This window comes from Buteo buteo, chromosome 26 (genome assembly GCF_964188355.1).
Source record: "Buteo buteo chromosome 26, bButBut1.hap1.1, whole genome shotgun sequence".
Classification (NCBI taxonomy): domain Eukaryota; kingdom Metazoa; phylum Chordata; class Aves; order Accipitriformes; family Accipitridae; genus Buteo; species Buteo buteo.
Window position 1 is genome coordinate 15,874,834 of NC_134196.1, and position 22,921 is coordinate 15,897,754.

At 43.0% G+C, this 22,921-nt stretch overlaps 1 protein-coding gene across 1 annotated transcript in view; it reads left to right on the forward strand.

Moving 5' to 3' along the window:
• The first annotated feature begins 4,600 nt into the window (after positions 1-4,600).
• The window catches only part of GRIP1 (glutamate receptor interacting protein 1), a 228,559-nt gene continuing 210,238 nt past the window's right edge, over positions 4,601-22,921 (forward strand). The window contains exon 1 of the mRNA XM_075057889.1: positions 4,601-4,793. Coding sequence (XP_074913990.1) covers positions 4,661-4,793 — 133 coding nt within the window. The 5' untranslated portion in view covers positions 4,601-4,660. The remainder of the gene's footprint in view (positions 4,794-22,921) is intronic.

A 22,921-nucleotide genomic window follows, 5' to 3' on the forward strand; every position in this document is an offset into this window, starting at 1 on the left:
GGGGAGATGCAGGAGGGTTCTTCCATCTGAAATGTTTTTCTTGTAAACACTGAAACATGGTCATGAACAGGATGCAAAATACCTGCTTAGAACTTAATATTTGGTGCCGGTTGCATTCTGTATTTATGATACAAAATGTTAGAGAGGCTGGCTTCATACACAGGCTCTGGGTTCAAAGCATCATGTTTGGTAAATCAAAATCCTTGGTAAATATTTACTACCTTAGCGGCTTATCCTTGGATACCAAAATGTCTTTTCTACTGCTTTCGCCAAATACTGGAAAAAGTGGTGTAGAAAATAGGTATGTCACCTGTGAAAGTTTACCTGGATAACTGCATAGCTAATTTTGTCCAAGTAAAATGTTAAATGCAGGTGTTTTACATGATGAGAGAACTAATCTCTGGTATGGGTACAAAGGCAAGTTAAAGCTTAAATGCTGACATCTGTCTTATAGAGAATTATCCATGGCTGCAAAAGCATTTATGCCTCAGCTCAACTATTTGAAAAGGACAGTGTCTTAATGGCATATTTGTTTTATTACTGACATGAAGTCTTTTCCAGTAAGTCACTGACCTGAGACAGATCCAGTTTGACGGAGCTTCTTCTTAACTTAAAAAAAATTAGTTATCAGAATGGAGAATGTAAATATTATCTTGGCAAAATTTTTATTATGCAAATCATGCTGGAGACAGCATGACAATCCTTGCTGCTTCTAAGGAAGCCACCTTGGAAATGGCAATAGAGCACTTGCTTGGATTGGAGTAGGTGTGTTCCTGGAGAAAGGAGGAGCCAAAGAGCTTGAGACATCTTTACATTGCAACTTCTGTTGTGGCACTGTAACACCAGAAAGTTGGTTCTCTGAATTCTAGTTCTGAGAGCGCTTCAGAATATCAACCGACACCTAATTTTAGGCCCTCTGGACACAATTATCTTATTCCCTTTGTCATTAAGGGATGAAACTCGTTGTCATTGCTGATATTTTGCCTTTTAAAAATTTGAAAGCCAATGTTTGTTTCTTTCTCTGCTCCTCCCATAAAATCAATATGCCTTTTTGGAACGGCAGTATGTGTCTATTATGTTTCTGCTCTTCTATTTCTTTTCAAGCAGAAGGTTGCAAGAGCCATGTTCATTTCCTTGAAGGAATGAGTTGTTCACCACAAGAAGCTGCAGAAGGGTGAATCCTGAGCAATGGGGAAAGCAGTAGTTCACTGTTTGGGTCTTTTGTTCTAACTACAGTAAACCGTGTTTGTGAAACCAAATTCTCTGCTTATACCTTTGAAAGTAGGACTATGATAAAATATTTACAGGTATGGCATGAGGAGTAGCTAATGAGTGTCTCCAGTGTTCTCAGCGAAGCAGCAGAGGTAATATGTAATGCGTGTGAAACATAAGTTTTGTTCAGAAATCTTTATAGTACAGTAAAACACTTAATACTCTGACTCCAATTAATATATAACAACATTGCCCTCAGTTAAGGTATTGTATTCTCTTTAAATTGCCCCAAATATCAGACTATTTTAGGGCAGGTAAAATCCTAGCAAAAGCTCAGCTTGTTCTAGGTTTAAAAAAAAAAAAAAATTAAAAAATGCTGCAATTGTTGGTCTCTGCTATTTGTGTTCACGCAAAAGGAAACAGGTGTATAATTTGCATGCTGGCAGGACCGTCAGCTTGTGTGTTAGAACCTGTGGGCCTGCTTCTGCGCCTTCGGTGTGGGAGATTGAGCCTGTCCTTTGCAGACAGAGGTAGTTGGTGGGACACAGTGAAGGGCAGCAGAGCTCGAAGCCCCTATGCTGATGCGAGCAGTGCTCGTGCTCCCCCTCAAGCCCTTCATGGTTTTCGTAGAAGGGAGGTGGGAGCCATTACCATGAGCAGTGACCAGTAATACCATTTAGTGCATTTTTTCGGCTTTACGATGTTAGCCGTATATGAATGTGATGCACCTTGTGAACATGGGGAGAGCAGGGAAGGTGCATTGCGCAAGGTAATGACATGCTTTCCAAAGCTCAAAATTCACCCAAATTTAGATCAGTTCTTTCTAGAAAACGGTCAGGCAGTCGGTGTAGTACATCTGGTGCTTACGGTGCTAGCTGAGATCATTTGGTTGCTCCCTTGTCTGCTTATTTGCTGTGTTGGTCTTGTTAGGGAAAGGACCGACGTCTCCCTGGGGTGCGCTCAGGACCGGGGAAGCTGCTTCTCAGCAAAAGCTTCTGCTGCAGCAGCAGCGTGTTTAGCAACAGCGGCGCTGGAGAAGGACGTATTTCCTTGATGAAAGCCAAGTGTCTGCTCAATTCCAGTTTTCAGCTCTCGTTTGGAGGACAGTTTAAAAGCCAGAAAGTTCTACATTTTCTCCTTTTTAAAAAGTAGCTTTATCATGTTGAGTTGAACTTTATAACTTAACTTTAGGGAACAGCGAGGGCTGCAAGACGTCTGTCTTCAAGATGAATGTTTCTGACACCTACGAATAACTTTTTGCACATCTGTCGGGGAGAGTGTTCTACAGGAGCAAATGCAGCATCAAAACAATATTTCCCTCTCTGAAAAGAGAGTGCTGCCTCTGCTGTAGGCTAAGTCTTTGGTTTTTGTGTTTTATGATAAAAATGTAATGTTTTTGCTGCTTGGTGGCAGAGCACAGAAAAGACATGTGAATTGAAACCTTCAGAACATACAGCGATCCCTTCTTAAAGATCCATATAAAAAAGTTTTATTGGCTTTTTTATTTTTGGTAATATGCCTGTAATATTTCTCTAAGGTCTTTACCCTTTGAAAGTTGAAAGCTGTGTGATACAAACAGACTTGTAATAAAACACAACCTCCTTATAGAAGTTAACACTAAAAATAATTCTGGTGGTGCCCTTGGGGTATTCATCAGCTAGTGACAGCGGCTGCATTTTCACAGTGGAAAAGCAGGGGCTGGTAAGGTCAAGGAGGATGAGTCTGTGTTCCTGTGGGGAGCTTGGTAGGAGCATCCAGGGTTTTTTGAGCTTTTATGGATAAAATGGATGTGTTTTTGTGACAATAGTGTTTTAAAATACCTGGGAAGCTGGAACAAGCCCAAAAGAGTTCCAGTGCCTGCTTTCGGCGTGCGTTTGTTTTAGGGCCCTCAGATAGCAGGTCTAGCTGACCTCTGCTAATAACTTACATGTTTCAAAACTAGAAAATCCCAACAGAATTCTGATCAATCTCTGCATACTTCTGTTGAAACAATGATAAATGGTAACCTTGGCTTTTGCTTTACTTCTTCTATGCTTTTAAAAACACTGCCCTGGTTTGCTCTCTGCAAAATGACTCACTGAGATGTCTGCATCACCAGAAATTAATCCCACCTCTGCATGCTCTTCATTTTCCAGATGATGATCCTGTAAAATCTGTTTCACGGGAAGACTCTCTGACCTCCTTATGCTCATGGGTGCAAAATGGTATTTCGGGCGCGCATGGGTGCAGGTGACCGTGTTCGGCACGTGGTTTGACTGATGGTTCCCTGACTTGTGCCAGCAGACGGGAGAGGTCCTGCTGGACCAGAGACCTCACTTGGCTGGCGGGAGCACGGTCACAACCCCCTCCCGTGGCAGATGTCAATGTGATAGGATTCGAGCACACACTGCTTTTGTTCTCGTGCGGGAGGGAAACTTCATCAGAAACACAGATGAAATTCCAGCCTTATCTTAGGGAACGCGTGTGGGATTCAGGCATGCAGTGAGAGAAGAGAGCCAGCCCCTTTTCAGGCTTTTTGCTCCTGTCATCCTGTGCGAAGGGTAGTCTGCCGTACCTTGAAGTTCTTAAACTCTGCTGGGATTTTAAAGGAGCATCGGCGCGGTATGCTTGTGATGTCTCTCCCTTTGTTTGCCTATTGCCATATACCCTGGCCGGCTCTATAGGAGACCTGTCTGTGGAGTGCCTTTTAATGTTTAGATCCAGCAGTGATTAGAATACACTAATGCCCAGTGGGTATATGTGTCATTTTTTAACAGCTGCCGAGCTTTCTCCCTGCTGCTCCAATTAACACATTCAGCACACACTTGCCGGTGAGTGGGCTGTGTGTATGGATTAAACCACTTTGCTATTTATTCATCCAGCATACGTGATGCCAGAAATGGATCGGCGTGTTTCCTCCTCTTACACCAAATGAAATCAAACGGGCTCCCGAGCCTGTGCCCGGGTAAATACGAGGGCAGGGTTTAACTGGCAAACGAAAACCTGTTTTGCCTTGAGATGTGGTTCAGTCCATTGACTAACATCGATCCCCGCCTCCCAGCCCCTCTTCAAATGATGGAGACGCAGGACGGGGAGCTCTCAGTGCTGGGCTTCCCCTTGCTGGCAGGCAGGTCTCTTCAACTTTGTCCTCTGCTGTTTAGTAACTGCTTGAAATCCTGACTTTCTCCTTTAGCTTTAATATTTTCTTCCTTTATTTTCATGTTGAAATATTCTAGTCAGTAGATTTGATAAAGTCCATCCCCCTCCTTTTTTTAAAAAAAAAAAGGGGGGGGGGAACAATATGCTTCCTAGTCAGAGCTGAGATAAGGGAGGGGTTTCTTAGCAGTACCGGAGCGGCTGGTCAGAGGCTGCAGCTTTGCTCCGGTGCTTGCGGTCGGTTCATGCTGGGACAGCTCTTTGTGAAGCAGAGGGCGAAGGGGGCTGCCGGCTGGTGCTGCTGAGGAAGGAGATGGAGCGCTTCTTGGGCTTCGTCAAGCAGATAAGGAGATCGAGAAGAAGAAAAGGCAAAAAGTACCGGCCGGAGGAGGATTACCACGAGGGCTACGAGGACGTCTACTATTATGCCTCAGAGCATTTTCGAAGTAAGTATTTTGCATAACCTCATTTTCCTTTGGTTGTGATAAATGTTATGCTTTTAAGATTTTTAAAAAAAAAAAACGCCAAACCCCCAAAACGCAAACGATATCCCTCCCTTGCTAGAATCTGAGCCTCACGCGAGTATTAAAAGGTCGGTCCCTGATAGGGCTTTATCTGGCTGTGACTGCTGATGAACAATACAAAGCAGCTGAAGTGGCACAGCTGCTCGCAAAGTAAGCGGGGTCTGTCTGCAAACCCGGTGAGATTTCAGGTGCAGTTAATTGAGTCTGCTGGAAACCTTTTGTTGTAACACTTGGTGTTGAGAAGCGACAGGGTGGTGGCAGCCCTTGCAGAGTGCTTTTGGAAAGCCGCGTGGATATTTTTAAAGCTCTATAAAGACAGCAGTCGCTCGTCGGTAAGTTGGAGATTAATGGTTATTACTGAGGGAGAGCCAGTCCTCTGAGCCTCTGCTGTGACCTGGTCTTTTTGGCAGTAACTCAGGTGGGCTGCTTCCCCGCTGCAGGTCCAGGACCACTCGTGAAGAATTACGTGGTGGGTTTTGTTTGCTTTACGCTCACGTGACGGCAGCAGCAGCTCTCCCCAAACCAAAATAAACTGCCTGCTCGGAAGCCTGTGCAAAGCATGCCTTGTTCCCTGCAGCTCGTTTGGGTTTGTCCCCTCTTACCCGTCAGGCTTCGGAGCTGCCGGACTGCCTTGGGCTTCTCCCGGAGAGGGGGACGTGCCTCGAGGGCTCCCAGGCCGGTGGGAGGGAAGCCACGCTCAGCCCCTGCCCCGGGTATTGGGCAGCGCTGGCAGGGCGAGGTGTCAGCCGTACAACCGGTCATGCACGGAAATTACCTTTTTAAAAGGTTTCTGCTGTTCCTGGCCGGGGGTTTGGGAGCTTTGCAGCGAAGCTGTGCCTTTCGTTGAGCAGCTGAAGTTTGATGCACTTTTTTTTGTTGTTCTGTACTATTTTGAGTGGCTGTCGGGATCTTTTTTGTGTTGTTTGGCTTTGTTTCCACTTTGCTGAAATAAATCATAAGAACCTCATATTTGTTTTAAGACAAAATGATGAATGCGATTGTGCCTTGCAGCACCAGAGTACTGCTATCCTGTGGAAAATTAGGAAGCAAGAGATTTTCTTCTTGGTTTTCTCCCAGTGCTCCATGCTTGCCTGTCTCCAAAAGTAAACTAATGTAGGGTGTTTGGTTGTTTACTGGGTTTCCCTTTCATACAATCTTGATCTCTGTCCATTTTTAAGAAAATTCACCATGCTGATAGTCTTACAATTTATCTATGTTGTTAAGATGGAGTTCTTCTAAGAAAAAGACCTATTTGGGGGCAATACAGTCATAACAGGTAACACACTAGCATAAAATCTTCTACACAAGAACTAAAAATTTTAAATCTACTTAGCCCTGAAAAATGTGAAAATGATATGTGTTAGTGAAAGCACGTAACTTTTTCTTGCTTTAATATGCAAATCAAAGGAACGTGTCAAAGCAGTATGTCAAAATATTTCCCTAGCTGACTGTTGTTGAAGGTCTTTTAAATAAGAAAGCAAAACCCCTCAAAAACTGTCAGATGTAATAAGGATTTCTTGAATGCTGATTAATAAATTATTAACTCTTGACTTAATGTAAGGCACTAAGATTGAGCCAAATATTTAATAGGTTTTTCCTTTTATTCTACTTAGAAAATAAAAGGATAGTACATGCTTCACCCTGTGGAGGTCATAAGTATTTCAGACTGGATGAGTCTGTGTCAGATTTTGAAGTGGGGTGCACAACAGTGATCACAATCCTCAGGCTGAATGGTCAAAATAGTGCACAGTCCTATGGAGTTGGGTGCACAAGGAGTTTGCAACTTCTTGCAGTTTAACATGTCCCAGGAGATTTGAGCCGTGAAGTCTTTATAGAGATTCCACATCAAATGCAATTGCTCCTCAAGTGCTTCTTTTGTCTGGTCTTTCCATGTGCTCTATGTGTCACCGTTTTGGTTTGATAGGTGTGGTAGCTACTTAAAGCAATGTACAAAATGTGAAAAGATGCTGCTGGTGCTACTATAAATGCTCCTTGAAATTGAATTTCATGTAACGGGGACAATGAAATGTTTCATATTTAATTTAATTATGATCTGGTGTTATGCTGTTTACAGTGCAAATTTAGAGTAATTGCAGAGCTTTTACTAGCCATTCCTTCTTCATTTGCATGCTTAGAAGAACGCGTGCTTGAGAATAAGATCGTATATATTGGTATGATTTTCAGAATACCAGAGCTAGTGAAACCAGAGACCTGTTGTTCATTCAACTGAATGGAGTTGGAGCTTTTTTAGATTTAGTTTCCTCTCACTGCATTGTTATCCAGCCCTCATCTGTCGTCCTTTATGAGTTACATATCCAGTTAGCCAGTGCATTTGAAGATTGTCTGAGCTAATCGCTTCATGAGCTTGTTAGTCTCTCTTCCCCACTTCGTAGTATTGCTTAGAGCGTTGTATGGAGGCAGAATTAATGGAAAAATGTAGAAACTACATTAGAATAACCAAAGGATCAAACAGAAAGAAAACAAAGTTAAAAATAGAATAGGCCTCTGGGAATCAGAGGGAAAAGGTGACTTTAGTTTGTCCTCAGCCCAGCTGTGCCTGGATATTGGGATATTGTAGCTCCTGCTGTTAGGTATACTGTCTTTACTTCTCTGAAGCTTTGTCATGGAAGACCACATTAGCTGTGATATTGAGACAAAGCTGGATGAAAGGAAGGTGCAGTAGTGCTTAAAGCTCCCTAGGTAAAAAAAGAGACCCCAGCTCTCAAGTCAGATGTCTTTTTGCTTGGACATTTCATCCATTTGGGTTCAGTTAAATGGATATCCTTGTTTTGACATGCAACATCACCTCTCCTGTCTTTCTGAAGAGTCTCTTTCTGTGCTATGTAACGCTAGAATAACTAAAATAATTTTGGTACGCAAACACATATTGACATGAGTAGTGCAGGTGTCATACTCATTTCAGTGAGACTTTGCAGTGTGAACATAGTGGGTGATGAAATTGCTACCCAACCTACTCAGACAAGTTGGTGCTTATTGCATAAAACGCTTTAAAAAGCATTATATTTATCTTGCACAGCATTACGGTACTGCCATTCAACTTGTTCCTTTTAATGAGGCTTTGCATGAAAAAGCCCCTTGTTATATTATTACCAAGACTGATAGTGAACGTCAGGAATGCTGTGTAGCAGAGCTGCCTGGAATGCTTCCAAAAATGACATATGTCCTTTCTCTGGAGTCAGGGTGTTTTGCCAAGACCTTTGAGTTTCAGCCTAGTCTTGAGCAAGAAGGTGGTTTTGGGACCCAGCCTGATTTGGTCACCTCTGACCAAAACAAACACAACCCCCTTATTCCTCCACCCCAGTCTGATTTTACAACTAAGTCTTTTATTTAGCAAAACACTTGGAAGGGGTTGGGTTTTTTCCAAACGGTTTTGGAACCCCGCAGGTTGCATAAAATGTGATTGTCATGATCTGCCCATGCGGGTCCAGAGGGCATTGCTATGAACGCTTACTGTTAAATTTTGTCTCATTTATGTTACTTCTGGTTTCTGTAATCCATCTTCTCCTGAAAGGTACTCTGTTTTCATTGGTGGTGGTTCTTGTTATGTTGTTCCTCCCAACATGATGTCAGCAGCATAGTCCATTAGCATAGAGGTTTTATTTTCTGTGTTGATGCAGTGAAAATATTGAAGAATGATCCCAAAAACCAATGTCTAAAGAATTCTGCTAGTAAAGTCCCACTAACCTGAAAAGTCCTATTTTTTTAGCCCTGTCCTTAAAATGTTCCATTTAGTCACTCAGAGTCCCACAAATAACTTCTTCTATCCTTTGTCAAGGCCTAGTATATGTTGTTTGACAAGAGCATTGATATTTTAGACAAAGTACTCTGACGTAGTGTCTCTGTGGTAAAGTCATGTTATCGTTTTTCTGCTTGATGCCCTTTATTAACACTTCCACAATTCTTGTGTAAGAATCACCCGGTTCCTCAGTTTTAGGACAATAACCTCTTTGAATTTGCCTCCAAAATGCATGTAATGATCTTTCCCTTCTTTCCATTAATTGTCCCATCTCTCTCCCCGTGTCATCATTGGAAAGTGAAGGTAAGGTATTTGACTCCTAGCCTAGCAAATAAGGTAAAATGGAAAACCTGAAAGTTTTATATAACTCAGAGTTGAAAATGTCGTCTTTGTTGACTGAAATCTGGGAATAATTAGTTGAAATCATAGAATCATAGGATGGTTTGGGTCAGAAGGGACCTTAAAGATCATCTCGTTCCACCCCCCCGCCACGGGCAGGGACATCTTCCACTAGACCAGGTTGCTCCAAGCCCCATCCAACCTGGCCCTGAGCACTGCCAGGGATGGGGCAGCCACAGCTTCTCTGGGCAACCTGTGCCAGTGTCTCACCACCCTCACAGGGAAGAGCTTCTTCCTTGCATCTAATCTAAATCTACCTTCTTTCAGTTTAAAACCGTTAGCACTTGTCCTATCCCTACAGGCCCTGACAAAAAGGCTTTCTCTGTCTTTCTTACAAGCCCCCTTTATATACTGAAAGGCCACAACAAGGTCTCCCCAGAGCCTTCTCTTCTCCAGGCTGAGCAACCCCAACTCTCTTCAGCCTGTCCTCATCGGGGAGGTGCTCCAGCCCCTGATCATCTTCGTGTCTCTCCTCTGGACCCGCTCCAGCAGGTCCATGTCCTTCTTATGTTGGGGACCCTGGAGCTGAACCCCGTACTGCAGGTGGGGTCTCAGGAGAGGGGAGTAGAGGGGCAGAATCACCTCCCTCGATCTGCTGGTCACGCTGCTTTTGATGCAGCCCAGGATACGGTTGGCTTTCCGGGCTGTGAGCGCACGTTGCTGGCTCATATTCAGTTTTTCATCCCCTAATACTCCCAAGTCCTTCTCCTCAGGGCTGCTCTCAACCCACTCATCGCCCAGCCTGTATTTGTGCTCGGGATTGCCCCGACCCACGTGCAGGACCTTGCACTTGGCCTTGTTGAACTTCCTGAGGTTCGCCCAGACCCACCGCTCAAGCCTGTCCAGGTCCCTCTGGACGGCATCCCTGCCCTCCAGCGCGTCGACCGCACCACACAGCTTGGTGTTGTCGGCAAACTTGCTGAGGGTGCGCTCAACCCCACCGTCCATTTTACTGACAAAGATATTAAATGGTGCTGGTCCCAATACCGACCTCTGAGGAACACCGCTTGTCACCTCTCTCCACTCGGACATCGAGCAGTTGACCACAACTCTTTTTGAGTGCGACTGTCCAGCCAATTCCTTATCCATCAAGTGGTCCATCCATCAAATCCATGTCTCTCCAATTTAGAGACAAGGATGTCATGCGGGACAGTGTCAAATGCTTTGCACAAGTCCAAAATGAATATTGGGTATATGATACACTCTTTGGGATGATGTCAGCAGAAAAACTCCACTTGGGCATTATTCACCAACACGACTCAGTGTTATGGTGCAGAAACTCCCTCAGATGCCAGAATCTTACTGACGAATGTCTTTGCATTTCATACCCTGGGTGGCTTTAAAGCTGTATTAAATATTGATAGAAGAGACTTGGTACTGAAATAGTACTAAGACAAAACACCAAAGGAAGTGATATGCCTATGGTTTTGTAATGCTACGGCCAGTAGCAGCATCACTCTTGTCAAGATTTTCTCCATTTCGTAAATTGGTACAAATAGTTCTTGTTTGCAGCAGTCTCATGGATTTGATTGGGGTTGTAAAAGAGTTAATGGTTTTATGAGTAATGTGGCGACAAGGGCACTGAATATCTGTAGCTCGGGTTGCAGAGATGTTAATTGATCTTAAGGGCGAGGAATGCAGGACAACCGCTTTTCATTTTACAAAGAGTGTGTGTTGCTGGTCTGCAGTTTAATTGGGTGTGTGTTTGCGGGGGGAGGAGAGTGTCTCCTCCCGTCACAGATCTTGTCTTGTCAGTACAGTAAAATCTTGGCTTTCATTGATACTAAAGGTAATACATTTGTTGCAGCCTAGAAAAAAGGCTTGGTGACTTGAGCAGAGAATGTGGCAGGCCTTGAAAACACAATGAAAATAATCTTTTTTAAAATAGCTGAAGTTTATTAAAGCTTCTTATTTCCTTCTCCTTAATGACTGTTTCATGATTATTGGACCCTGGAGATTTTTATTAATGGATTATAGTTTTTCAGTATTTCTGTCTGTTTTCCACAGAAATTTTACATTTTTTTCCTAAAGCAGTGGTGCAACAGCCAGTTTAAGTTTGTTAGTGATAGGATTACTTTTTCAAATGACCCTTTGTGGCTTTTCTACAAGTGGCCCTTAGACTGCTGGGGCAGCACAGAGCATGGATGGTAAAACATTGCTTTAGAGTTACTTGAGGGAAACCAGCTTATTTATTTTAAGTCACTGAAATGAGACCTGAGTTATATAATTCTTTGCACGAAGTGTAAACACTTCTCTCTGCTAGCAATTACGAGTGTACAATTTCTGTGCTACTTTTCTTTCATTTACTTTCCAGTCCTATTCTTTACTGAATAATTAAAGATCTTGATTTTCCCTGCTCAAGAAATGTATTTGTTATAGGCCTTCCTCCTCTTACAGTGGCTGCTGGTGTGAGGTTGTACCTCCAGTGTTTTAGAGAATTTGGCACTCTTTATATTTTAGTGTACCTAGAATATGTGACATTTAGGTTCAAAGGATGAAATTTAGAGAGATCTGGACTTCCTACTTCCTGAAATGATGTGCAAGTTCATGCTTTTAATCGTGACTCTGTCAATTTACATCATGAACTTGTAGTGATGTGATTATTTTTTCCCTTTGGATGTTGTGAAGTGAATGAAACATCAGGTGTTATGAACTAAGATTAAAGAGAGCGGTATAAGCAACTACTGAGGTGTCAGTTTTAATTTTGGCTTTCAGTTCCAATGGAAAACTTAAAACAATTAGTGGAAAAAAGTAGGAAACAACAATATAAGCCCCTTGCTGATGAGATTATAAACATTTATTGAATGATTGCTGTGTTTCTTCAGCAGGGCACCCCAGCAGCTATAATTAATCATCAGCATGAATATAAACACCTGTTTACCATAGATAGTATTTGTACAAGGCAAATTAGGTAGTCGTCATATGTGCAGGAATTACTAGGCAGCTTCGTGTAATGTTTTTCAGCAGAAAGGAGCAGGGGTAGTGCTGTGGCTGGGTGCGGGAGTGTGTGATGACCAGACTGCCGATGACCCGGGCACCTGAACGCTGCCGGTTTTGTTTGGAGGATTTTCTAGTTTCCCTCTGAAACCCAGAAAACGATACACAAATCAGCACTCAAGACTATTGCAGTTCTGAGGACGCGTACTCCAAATTTAAAAGGCAGTAGAACTAAGGGTGCCTACAGAACCTTAATTTGGCCTCTCTTTAATGAGTCCTTAACGAAGGAGTATCTGCTTGGTTTCGCTGTGGCGCTTGTGGTGGACTCGGCGTGTGGCAGAGGCTGTGCAGCGTCGTCCTGGCGCGGCGTCGTGCCTGGCCTTCCCACCACCATCCCTCGGTTTCCCTGACTTGAGAGCTTGAATTTGCAGATATCTGGCACGAGTTGCTGTAGCATGCCAAGGGAAGTCTGCTCTGTATGTATAAAAAAATTATATAAGCCTGACTGTTCTGAAAATCCAGCCATAAGGCATCTCAGGCTGCAACCTTTAAATTGTTGCGTACCTTTGATGATAATCTCTCTGTGCTCTAGTTCTCCACCTATGAAATGAGGTTAATGGTACCTCTCCAGTATGCTATGAAAGTAAATTAGTGTTTGCTAAGCTCTCGAATGCTATGGTGATGAGCACCGTAGAAGAGCTCAGGAAGAAACTGTCTGTCCGGAGAGAAGGGCTTGAATGGTGCGTGGGAACTAAGGCATGGAATTCCACTTTAAGCAATGAGGGGAAAGCAAGGTCTTGAATAATTTTTGGGGTAGTTAAAATCATTTATTTTGGGCGTTAAATGAGACAAGGTCTCATGCAAAAAGTAGGAGATCAGGTAATTAAAGATTGTGTTGTAATGCATATGCAAAAGGAGGCCGAATTGAGGCTTGCTAGCAATTCTCAAATCTGGCAGTTGCAGCTTGCGATTAGCTTTGTTAATGGTTTGTGTGTGTGTGTGCAGGTAGTGGAGAATATGGAGCAGCAGTTCCTTGGGTTTTAGCATGCAGTGGAAATTCCATAATGGCAGGTTACGGATGTAATACTTGCTGTAAGCGAACCAAAATCTCCTTGGTGGCAGAAGTAAAATTTGGTGAGTGGCCATAGGGTCTGATCACACCCGTAGCACTCCAAGTGCATTTTTTAGTACAGTCCCCGTGCTGACGCTGGGAGCACTGTGGGCAGCTGTGGGACGGAGGAATCGGGTTTATTTTTTGGCTCTCCCTGGGCACTTGGAACTCTCCTTGGAAAAGTGGCCAAGGGAAGAGCCCAAACTAGAGGAGGCGCGAGGTCTCACCACCCCGCGGGAATGTGCGGAGGGGACCTCGCCGCTCCGCTCCTGCAGCCCCTCCGAGGGAAAGTGAGGAATGAACCCTCCAGTTTGCCCAGCCTGTTCTGTACTTGCTGGACACCATATACAGTCTGGAGCCTCTGTGCAAGGCACACGGACACCACGTCTTCTGCGTGAAGCTGATGCCAGAGATTGGGCATCAGAGGTGGTTTTCCAGGTGCCAAAATTGGGCTCATAGGTGTAGGCTTGGTGCTTGTAAGACCTGTGTGTACCTGCTTGGGTGTGGAGTGGAGGAGGACAGAGGTGGAAGGGAAGATATTTATGGGACAGTGAGCAATTTCTTTGGAGATACTAAAAACTTAACTGGACAAGGCTGCAAGCACCCTGATCTACCTATTTAAGTGAGATCTGACTTCAAAGCTGGCTGTGCTCTGAGCAGGGGACTTGGGCCAGAGGACTTCCAGAGAGCCATTCCCACCTCAAATATTATGTGATTTTATGACAGGGAACCTTGGTTATAGAAGAAAGGAGGACTGTGGAAGGTGGAAAGGAGAAAAGAGAGATTAAAGACATCTCTGGGGGAAATACTGTTTGAATGAAACTACGAAAAAGAAAGTGAAACCAAAAGTATGCAGATACCATGTGAAGTATTAACTCTGTAGGTGGTGGGTTCAAATTTGTTTGCAATTTAAGAAGCTCTGTGGCTGCTCAGGTCTGTGTTGTTTGGATAACACTGTCCCTCTCTCAGAGGGGGAAACTCCTGGCTCAACAATACACCCTGTTGCTATTCTGTCAGCTGGTAGCATCTCTATTTAAAAAAAACCCAAAGGATTCCTAATGTGTTACAAATAAATGCAGTAAAAAATGAGTGGTACACAAATACATGTTTTAAATACAGAGCGATATTAGCTTTTTGCTCTTGCTTTCTGCAGGTTAGAGTAGAAAATAATGTAAAGCCCTGCTGACCTGCTACCTGCGCCCCATTCGCAGGACCCCAGTGAAGTTGTGTAGTCAACAAGAGATGAGTCACAGCAGGAGCTGCGGGCTGCTGTGCCAGCGTATTAGCGCTGAACGCTTGGAAATCAAAAGGGATTTTGCCACGCTGTCTGATAGGGATGTTGCGTCTGACAGCCTAGTTTAGGGGAAATTAGAAGATGCCTGTGAAGGAAAGTTGGGAGAGAGCCTGGATCCCTGGCAGAGGGCTGCCAGCAGCAGTGCTCAGGTCAGTTGTCAGTAAATCTAAATACGTCCAGTGGCATTTGCAATTTGGAAAGCAGGAACACAGATTTTCCTTTGAGTGGTGGTAGAATTTCACGTGGCTTGTCATGAAAATGCTACGTTCCCTTTCATTGCTAAAAGGAGACGGGAGTGACTTCTGAAACGGAGAGACCAAAGCTGTTCAGGCTGGTGGCTGTAACTGCCCATCAGTAATTAAATGGAGTGCAGCAAGATGGTGGAGCTGCTGACCCCGCTGAAATCCCGAGGAATTTAGTGACGCTTTGGTAGTCTCTGAAGTGCTCCCCCTGTAACTTGGCCCGTATTTCACCTGGGCTTCCCAGAAGGTTCCCAGAGGAGTTGTGCAGGGACCCCCAGCACTTCTGAATCTGTTGCCGTTCGCTTGTGCCATACCCTGCCTGGAAAAAAGACAGAAGTCTTCTCAAGCTTAGGGCAGTAATGATTTGCTTACGTTTTTCTCAGTATACTCTAAACATAATTACAAACCCAGAAGAATATTTAGGGATGTGGTAGGTTTTGATAACGTCCCTCTGCTCTCCCGGTCATCACACGTATCTTTGCCGGCTTATTCGGGCGCAGGAGGGCAGGGAGGGAGAGGTTTGTCTACGGGAAAGAGTGCGGCCATCCCTCTAAAATACCACTGCTCCTCAGCGTATATCGCGAGGGATGGAGAAAGCACTGAACGTTACCATTTTGTAACTGGGACTTGATTTGTGTATTGATTGCAACTTGATTTGCAATTCAGTGTTTGTGTTTTGTTCTCGGGTGGGTAGAAAACAGTGCTCCTTTCTAGTTTCTTTTGGTTTTTTTTCACTACTTCTCTGAACTTGGGCTCTTCTAAAGCATCTGAAGGGCTGTGGATTTTGTAGGGCAGATTGTGTCATGCAAATTGTTTCCAGAGAGTGAGCAAAACTGTCGAAGGCCGTTCTAGTTACAGCCTGGAGTTGGTGGTCCTTTGTGCTGTACAGATAATTGGGCTTTTTACAGCCACATGTCCCTTCACAGTAGGTTGTTTTCTTTCTCATAGATAATGACAGAAGTTTATTAGCTGTTGGTTTAAGTCTGTTACAAAAATGTGGTGCTGGTGGCATAATTATTCAGGAGGTTACATCAATGTGAGTAGAGAAGGTGGCCAAGGTAACACGCTGCTGCGTTGTATGAAAGTAGCTTTGATATACAGAAAATGCTCAAACCCTCTATTTCTCACAATATTTCATTAAGACAATTTTTAAAATTCTGTGAAAGTAATTGCTTGGAACGCATTCTTACATAGCTTCAATATGTTGGTATTTTATGCACTGGTAAATTGTCAGTGAATTTGCAGGTAAGGAAAATGTAGTTTTGGTCAGTGATCTCTTTGTGATAAAATGTCTTTTAAGTCTTGATGACTTGGGGAGTATGTCTTATATGATTAATTAATGGATGATAAGTAGCAGCAGCTTTATGGCCTTAGATATATGTAAACTACCAATAACTGATACAGGGACATGTACAAATAAGGCGAAAAATTTTAACTTGATTTTGAGTAACCTACAGAAGGTAATTAATAAACACTCATGATCACTTCTGCTCATTTAAACTGCTTCTCTAAACACTTAAAATTTTTCCTATGATTACTGTTCATGTTTTCTTGGTAGCAGTTTATATTTTTTAAATGCACAGCTAAATTAAACTTTAAAAAGAATCTGAGAAACCAGCTGTATTTAAAAAACTGTAATAGTTTAATAGGTGAATTGTCCTGAGTTTTTCTTTTGAATACTCTAGTGACTGGAAATGATCAGGGCTTCCCAGAAGATCACTGGATGCTTTATCAACCTGTAGGCTCCTAATTTCAGCTTGTGGAATCTGGAAAATTTGTCCTTTTTTGAAGTCCGGTCTAATAAAGTAACAAGGACCATAGCGTGGAGGGAGAGGTTAGGTGATGATACCTATGAAAGAACACACATTTTGGTATTTTGGTATTGCATTCAGCCTGCTGTGTACTGTGGCATCTTTTTTTTAACTCCCCTCCCCTTTACTGATGTGTGTAGTTCTTTAATTCTTCAACTGAGCCTTGGGCAATTGAGTGACCCTGTTTTATTGGGGATTTTTGTTTTCTCAAAGTGGAAATTTCATGAATTTTCTGAATTACAAGCCTGGAAGCCCTTTCTCTTCACATATCCTGAAGTCCTTTAAAGTATTTGAAAAATACAGTCATGGTAGACAGTACCCCCTGAATTTACAATCTAAGAAAGATTTTCCTTGCAGTTTTGTCATAAAATCAAATCATATCGTAAAGGAAGGTAACACATCCGATCTGCAGCTACTTAAACCTTCGTGCAAGCAAGGGCTTTCTAGTCACATTCGGACTAGAAAGGCTGGATGCATAGGTGCGTGTCTTATTAATACAAAGCGGAAAACTCCTGCTCATGGTCCACAATATGTGTTTTTCTTTTAAAAAGCACAAGTTACTCGTATTGTGGCTCCCAGCTGCTCTTTCTACTTGCTTGTTTAAACCGAATTGTATGTGCTGCTCAGCAGACGAGGAGGATGGTCTGTTGTTGGTGTGACAGCGTGGTCTGGAGCTCAAGATGTGTACGGGCTGCCTTTAGGCTTGACCTGAGGCCACTGGGGATGCCTTAACTTAGGTCAAAAAAAATGCGAATAGGAAGCTGTCTGGGGAAGAAGCAGAGGAAGTGAAGTTCAGATAGCCTTTGCATCTGCAAATTCAGCTGTCTTATTGAGAGATTGCGGTCTTGGGTTTTAATGTGTTTTTCCGTGCATCTTAAAATGCACAGAGAGATTTATTTGTTTGTTTATTTATAGCTGCTGCACGGAAAACAAAGCTCTCAAAAATCTGTCTGCAGTGATTGCACTTTTCCTGGTTGGTGTTTATTTTATCAAGCAGATTTGTAGAGCTGACAGTGATTTTTGTGAGGTTTTATCCTGTCTTGGCAATGCCTTGCTGTAGACCAGCCGAAGATTTGGTCCTGCAAATGCCAGGCGTGCGGGTAACTCCATTAGTGTGAACAGTCCCGCTGGCAGAGGTTAGATATAAGGGTCTGTAGCAGTGAACCCTAAAGAAAATGGTGTGTATGGGTAGAATAAAACAGTAATTCTAAGAGTTTCTTCCAAACGTTTGTTGTTTGTGTTGTGTTTTTGTACTCTGTTCCACTTTCTGGCAGAGATAACAAGATATTTTGACTGAGAGATCAGCATCCCTGGATTGTTTGCTCTGAGATAATTTGTAAGCATGCGCGGCTTTATTTCATTTTGGTTCGCAAGTGAAATTTTTCATACTTCAAAAACAAAGCCAGTTGATTAGTTCTGCATTATTTCATTTCAATGCATGATTTCAGCCTTGTTCATTAAAGCTGAAGTGGAAAACCTGGGTCTGAAGGACCACTGTTGACAGGAACCACTAGCCTGGAGCAGAGAATTCAATAATCATTGATTAATACAGTTTACTGCTGATTTCTTTTCTTTGAAAAAGCCAATTATTCTTGCCAATATCTTTTATACATGAGCCTTCACTTCAAATTTAAAATTTTAACCTGTAATAATAATGACAATGTTTTAAACTGTAATGCTGCTGGGGGACGGGGTGGGGAAGGAAAGGGGGGCGGGGGGGGAAGTTAGGCTTATTTAACACTGGCTGCAAAATGCTGTTCCACTGAAGCAAAAACTGAAGTAGATAGATGTATTGTAGTAAATATCAAATGCATTAAAATGCCTGTCAAGTACAGTGATTTTATTATTTTATTGTATTTTTATTCACTTGGAGGAAAATGGTTTCCAGTGGAGCTTTAGAGAAGACCCAACTGCTGCTCTTTACTGTATGGAAGGCAATTACTGCTACAGAATCCAAGCAAACAAATGTGTGTTTCCTTTGGTGTGGAGGCCAGTGGGGGTGCTGAAGTTGTAGACTGCATTTTGGACAGCTAAGCACGTTTGTACGTGTATGTAGGAAAGGCACGTGCGGGGAAGTGACAGCTTGAAGTTTTTTGGTAGGGTGTAAAAGATCGGAAGCGGCTAAAGATTAGCTGTGTGTTTGTATTGATCCCTCTGCTAGAGCAGCCCAGTGTTGTTTCTTCAGATGTGTGAAAAGAAGGACCCGAAGAACTTGCAACGCAGTGGACTTCTGAGGTGCAGTCACTGTGGAAAAAATCATTTAAGTCTGGAGCTTAGGGTTGCAGCGCAGAGATCAAACATACAAAGCTTTGGTCTCTGCAGTTTTAGACTGAAGTGTAATGCAGAACCGAGCGACTGCCCTTGCTGCGTGAAGGTCCTGGTGGGGTTGGCTGGCGGGGAGCAGGCGTGGGCACTCCTTCCTCGGAGCCTCTCCTGTGAGAGCAATTATTACGGGAAAAAACACTCGAAGTTGAAATTTCGACTCAAGTATGTGTGTGTCTGTGTATATATATGGTGCGGGAATCATTACTTTTGAGCAGAAACTTACTTCAAGAACGGCACGTACAAAATCCCCTTATGCTGCTCCTCAAGTGTAGATAAGCTGCATTTCCACACAGCGACCCTGTTTGAATTGTCGAGGGGGGGAAAAATGAGCAACCTCTGTAACAGGCAAAGTTCCTGTATCCTCAAGGGTTATGACCACTTCAAACATCTTTGGGTTTCTGTCCGTAAATTATTTCCCCAGCTCTGTATTTTTGCCGTAGGGAGTAAGAAAATAAATATTTAATCGACATGAAGACATTCTTCCATCCTGCGTGTGTTGGGGACATCTTCCTCCCAGGTCTGTCCCCCAGCAGGCTGTCTGTCTGTCCCCCGGGGTCGATACTTCTGTGCTGCTCACGATCTGACGGACAGCACTTGGCATGTGGGGCACCAGCAATTTCTTTTACTAATATTTACTAATTGCTGATAAATAGTGAAGCAAATCTTATCCTGTCATTTCTTGAAGAATGATTGAAGTGTAGGGGAAAATTGTTGGTTTTTTTTTTTTACTTTTTTTTGTGCCTTTTTTTTTTTTTTTTACTTCATTGACAGTCTATGTATTTCTGCTGTTTATGGTGGAAAATGGGAGCAGAGGCACTGGGTGAGGAGGTGCCAGAGACAGGACAGAGTCCATGCCCATTCCATGCCCATCTCTGCTCATCCGCAGCCATAAGCACTGTGTTCCTCGATGTACCTTAGCACCAAGTCTGGCCTCAGGCTGCCTTCTCCTTGGGTACATCAGATACAGTCCTACTGAAGACAAAATATTTTGCAGTTTCTGTGTGTGCTTTGGTTTATCTTGACATACTGATGATTTGGAAGGCTAAGAACAGTTTTGTCTACATAGGATTTTATGAAGCGTGCAAATGAATGCAAATAGATGGGCTTTTTCCCCCTCTGTGTATTATTTTCTGTACAGAACAGTGCGTGTCAGTCTCAAGATGGTGAGTCTACCCTGGCAAAAAGGTTTGTGACTTTTGGATAACCTTTAACTCTAGGATCCATTCAGAGATGCAGAACTATGAAATTATATACAAACGTCAGCCTGTCTTTTTCAAGTATTCTAAGACCTAAAGCTGTCTAAAATTAATGTTTTGGCATTTCTGTGTTGGGAACCTTGTTTTTAGGAAGCCACCAGTGGGGCCGCCACTATTGTAGAGAAAGAAGACGACTTGTTTTCACTTCCTGGCTTTATTTAATTTGAAACCAAGATGTCGAAAAATGTGAGGGAATGAGACTTGTTTCTACAAAAATTAAATGAACTGGCCCACATACACCCTCAGGTAGGCCTGATGAACGGTATAAAATTAAAGAACGGATTCGGAGCACTGCCATAGCAGACATGAACAGTGTCTAGCAGAAGGCCAGAGCTTCCTTCTGGTGTCTCAGCCACATCCTATCTTGGTCTGTTGAGGGACTGTGGTGGGCCAAGAATTAGACCTGGGTTTTTTCTAGCTTTTCCGACTGCTGAAGATCCACGTGGGTCGGTGTACGCCGAGCTGCCGCGGTTGAGGTGGTGGTAGGGGCTGGTGGGGTTTCCTGGCCTTGCCCCGCTTCTCCCTCGTCTCCTTTCCTGAAAGCCCTGTGGGCACCAGTGATGCAGCAGCTCCCGTTTTTAGCCTTTTTGGGTCAAATCAGATCCTGCGCTTACTCACCTAACCGGTACTTTCTTGAGAATTAGGGAAGAGTGCATTTAAAGTCATTTATAGGAAAAATAAAGTTTGCTGAAAATGGTGAGGAAGGAAACCAGAAACAGTTAATTCTTCTTGTCAGCAAGGTACGTTTACTCTTTGTTTACAGTCATAAAATGCTCATAGCTGTGAGTTTTTCCTTGTCTAATTAACAGTACTTAGATATTGGCTGTTTGTATGAAATGACTTTTTTTTAGACACCTACTGAATTAAGGGAAAAAAGCCAAACAACTTTGCAATTATTATATTTTTACCTTAGATATGTTTGGTGTTTTGATTCACTACCTTTTCTTGTACTGACTGATTGGCTAGCCTGAATAATTTATATTCATCTGCACGTATTTGTGCCTGAGTAGAGATTCTGTCTGTGAGAGAGAGAGACATTTATTTATGTATTTATATATATATATAAAATTGTAAAATTTGAATTGTCTGTTTGAGCAATCTTCATGCTTCTTACTTTCGACTTTGAAAATGGCTGGGTGTACTGAGTGAAATCAAGTACAGGTTCAATGATTGCAAAGACGCTATTTTTGAAAATTTAATGTCAGGCTACATAGGGAATACCAAAAATATATAAATCTGTTGAACAGGGAATGACTATCAGTTTGGGGGAAACCAGCTTGGGGGTTGGTAGATTAAATGCAGTGTGTTTAGATGTCTTAAATAATGTAATTGTTTCCAAGCAACTAATGCCAACTGTTGAGAATAAAGTTAATTTGCTAATGGGAATACTGGATGCTTTGAAAAGCCATTTCAAGCACCAAGTTCATTTCAGAGATTTAATAATTAATCAAAGGGACTATATTAAATGTCAGCGAATACATCCGTGCGTTGCTATCATACCTCTCTCTCAACATGAGTTACCAGGCTCTTAATGATTAACACGGTGAGATCTGTAATGTAATAGTAATGCTGGTGCACTGGAAGGTGAGGTACCTTTTGAACATTCTTGCTGCAAAATCTTCAGCTTGGACTTTGTTACAAGCAGCGGCTATAAGGAGCATTTTAAAGAGGTTAAACCAAATCCACGTCTTGCTTGGAGATTGCTTTTCTTCTTTTCAGAATTGAACCCAAACATATAGGGCCAGATCTTCAGCTCCCGCTGTCGCTCCCCCGTGGTTTCCCTGTGCCACTCCAATGGAACAGCAGATGTTGCAGGGATGATGCCTGGGTTGCAGAGAGCTGCGTTTGGCATGGTGAGGCTGGATGGTAGATTTGAGTTTGGTGGTTTCAGTGTGTTTCTTGTGTATTAGTTGCACGTTTAACTGCTCATGAGGTCGTTCAAGGTACGCTTGTGCTGTGGAAGGGTATTGAAATGGTACAATATCTCATTTATGCACACATGTGCAAGTGTGCATGGATTGTTTGAGGCTCAGACATGGTGATGCAAGAAATTTCCGATAGCTACATGTGATACAAATAATCTGAAATTGCGACTTGTAGCATGTCTTTCCACGACTGTGGTCGTGGAGAAGCAGCAAATCTTTCGCACTAACAGAGGTCTCTGTGGCTGTGTGCTGTTGGTGTTAATCCTGTACTGCAGCGAATTATATTTTGTGTGTGGGTGTGCACACGCGCGCACTTGAGATATTTTAAGAAAAGTCTTCTGGCTTTTCTGGGAAGAAAGAAATCCCTCAGTTCCTAAAATTCCACTTGTGTGCAGGGCAGTGTGCTGTCTAGAGTGGCTTGCAGTGCTCTCCAGAGCAGCCTTACTTCACTGAACATTTGTTCCAGCTTCTTCATAATACCCCGTTTTTGAGAGGCAGATACTTGATGTGTTATGATAAAGCAGCCATATTAGTGGATGTTTGCGTAATGCAGCTGGCTTATAGTCATGGGGTAGACACGTCAGAAAGGGCTCCAGAACATAAAATTTGGTAGTGGGCTTCCCGCAAGCTTGTGGCTCAACCCGGTGCTTGAGGGGAGATGCTCTGGGCAGGGGGGATCCGTGTCGTAATGGGCTAGAGAGGGCTACTAACGCGCTCAGTAGACAGCGTTGTTTCCTTGAGGACTCGAGTCGCTCAAGGTAAGCTGCCAGGTTGTATTCATTTGTTATTTCCCATAGCTTCTCGTGTCAGAGATGGCAGTTGCGTTGCGCAGCTTGAAAAGACTGGGGAAAAAAAGAGAAACTGAAGTTCTAAATGATCCAAATTATCACAAGTCCAGCATCAAAAAAGACAACGGCCTTAAAAAGGCAAATTATAAGGCAGTAGGATCTGTGGTGACTGTGATTGTTTTCTGAGCTGCATTTTGATCTCTCA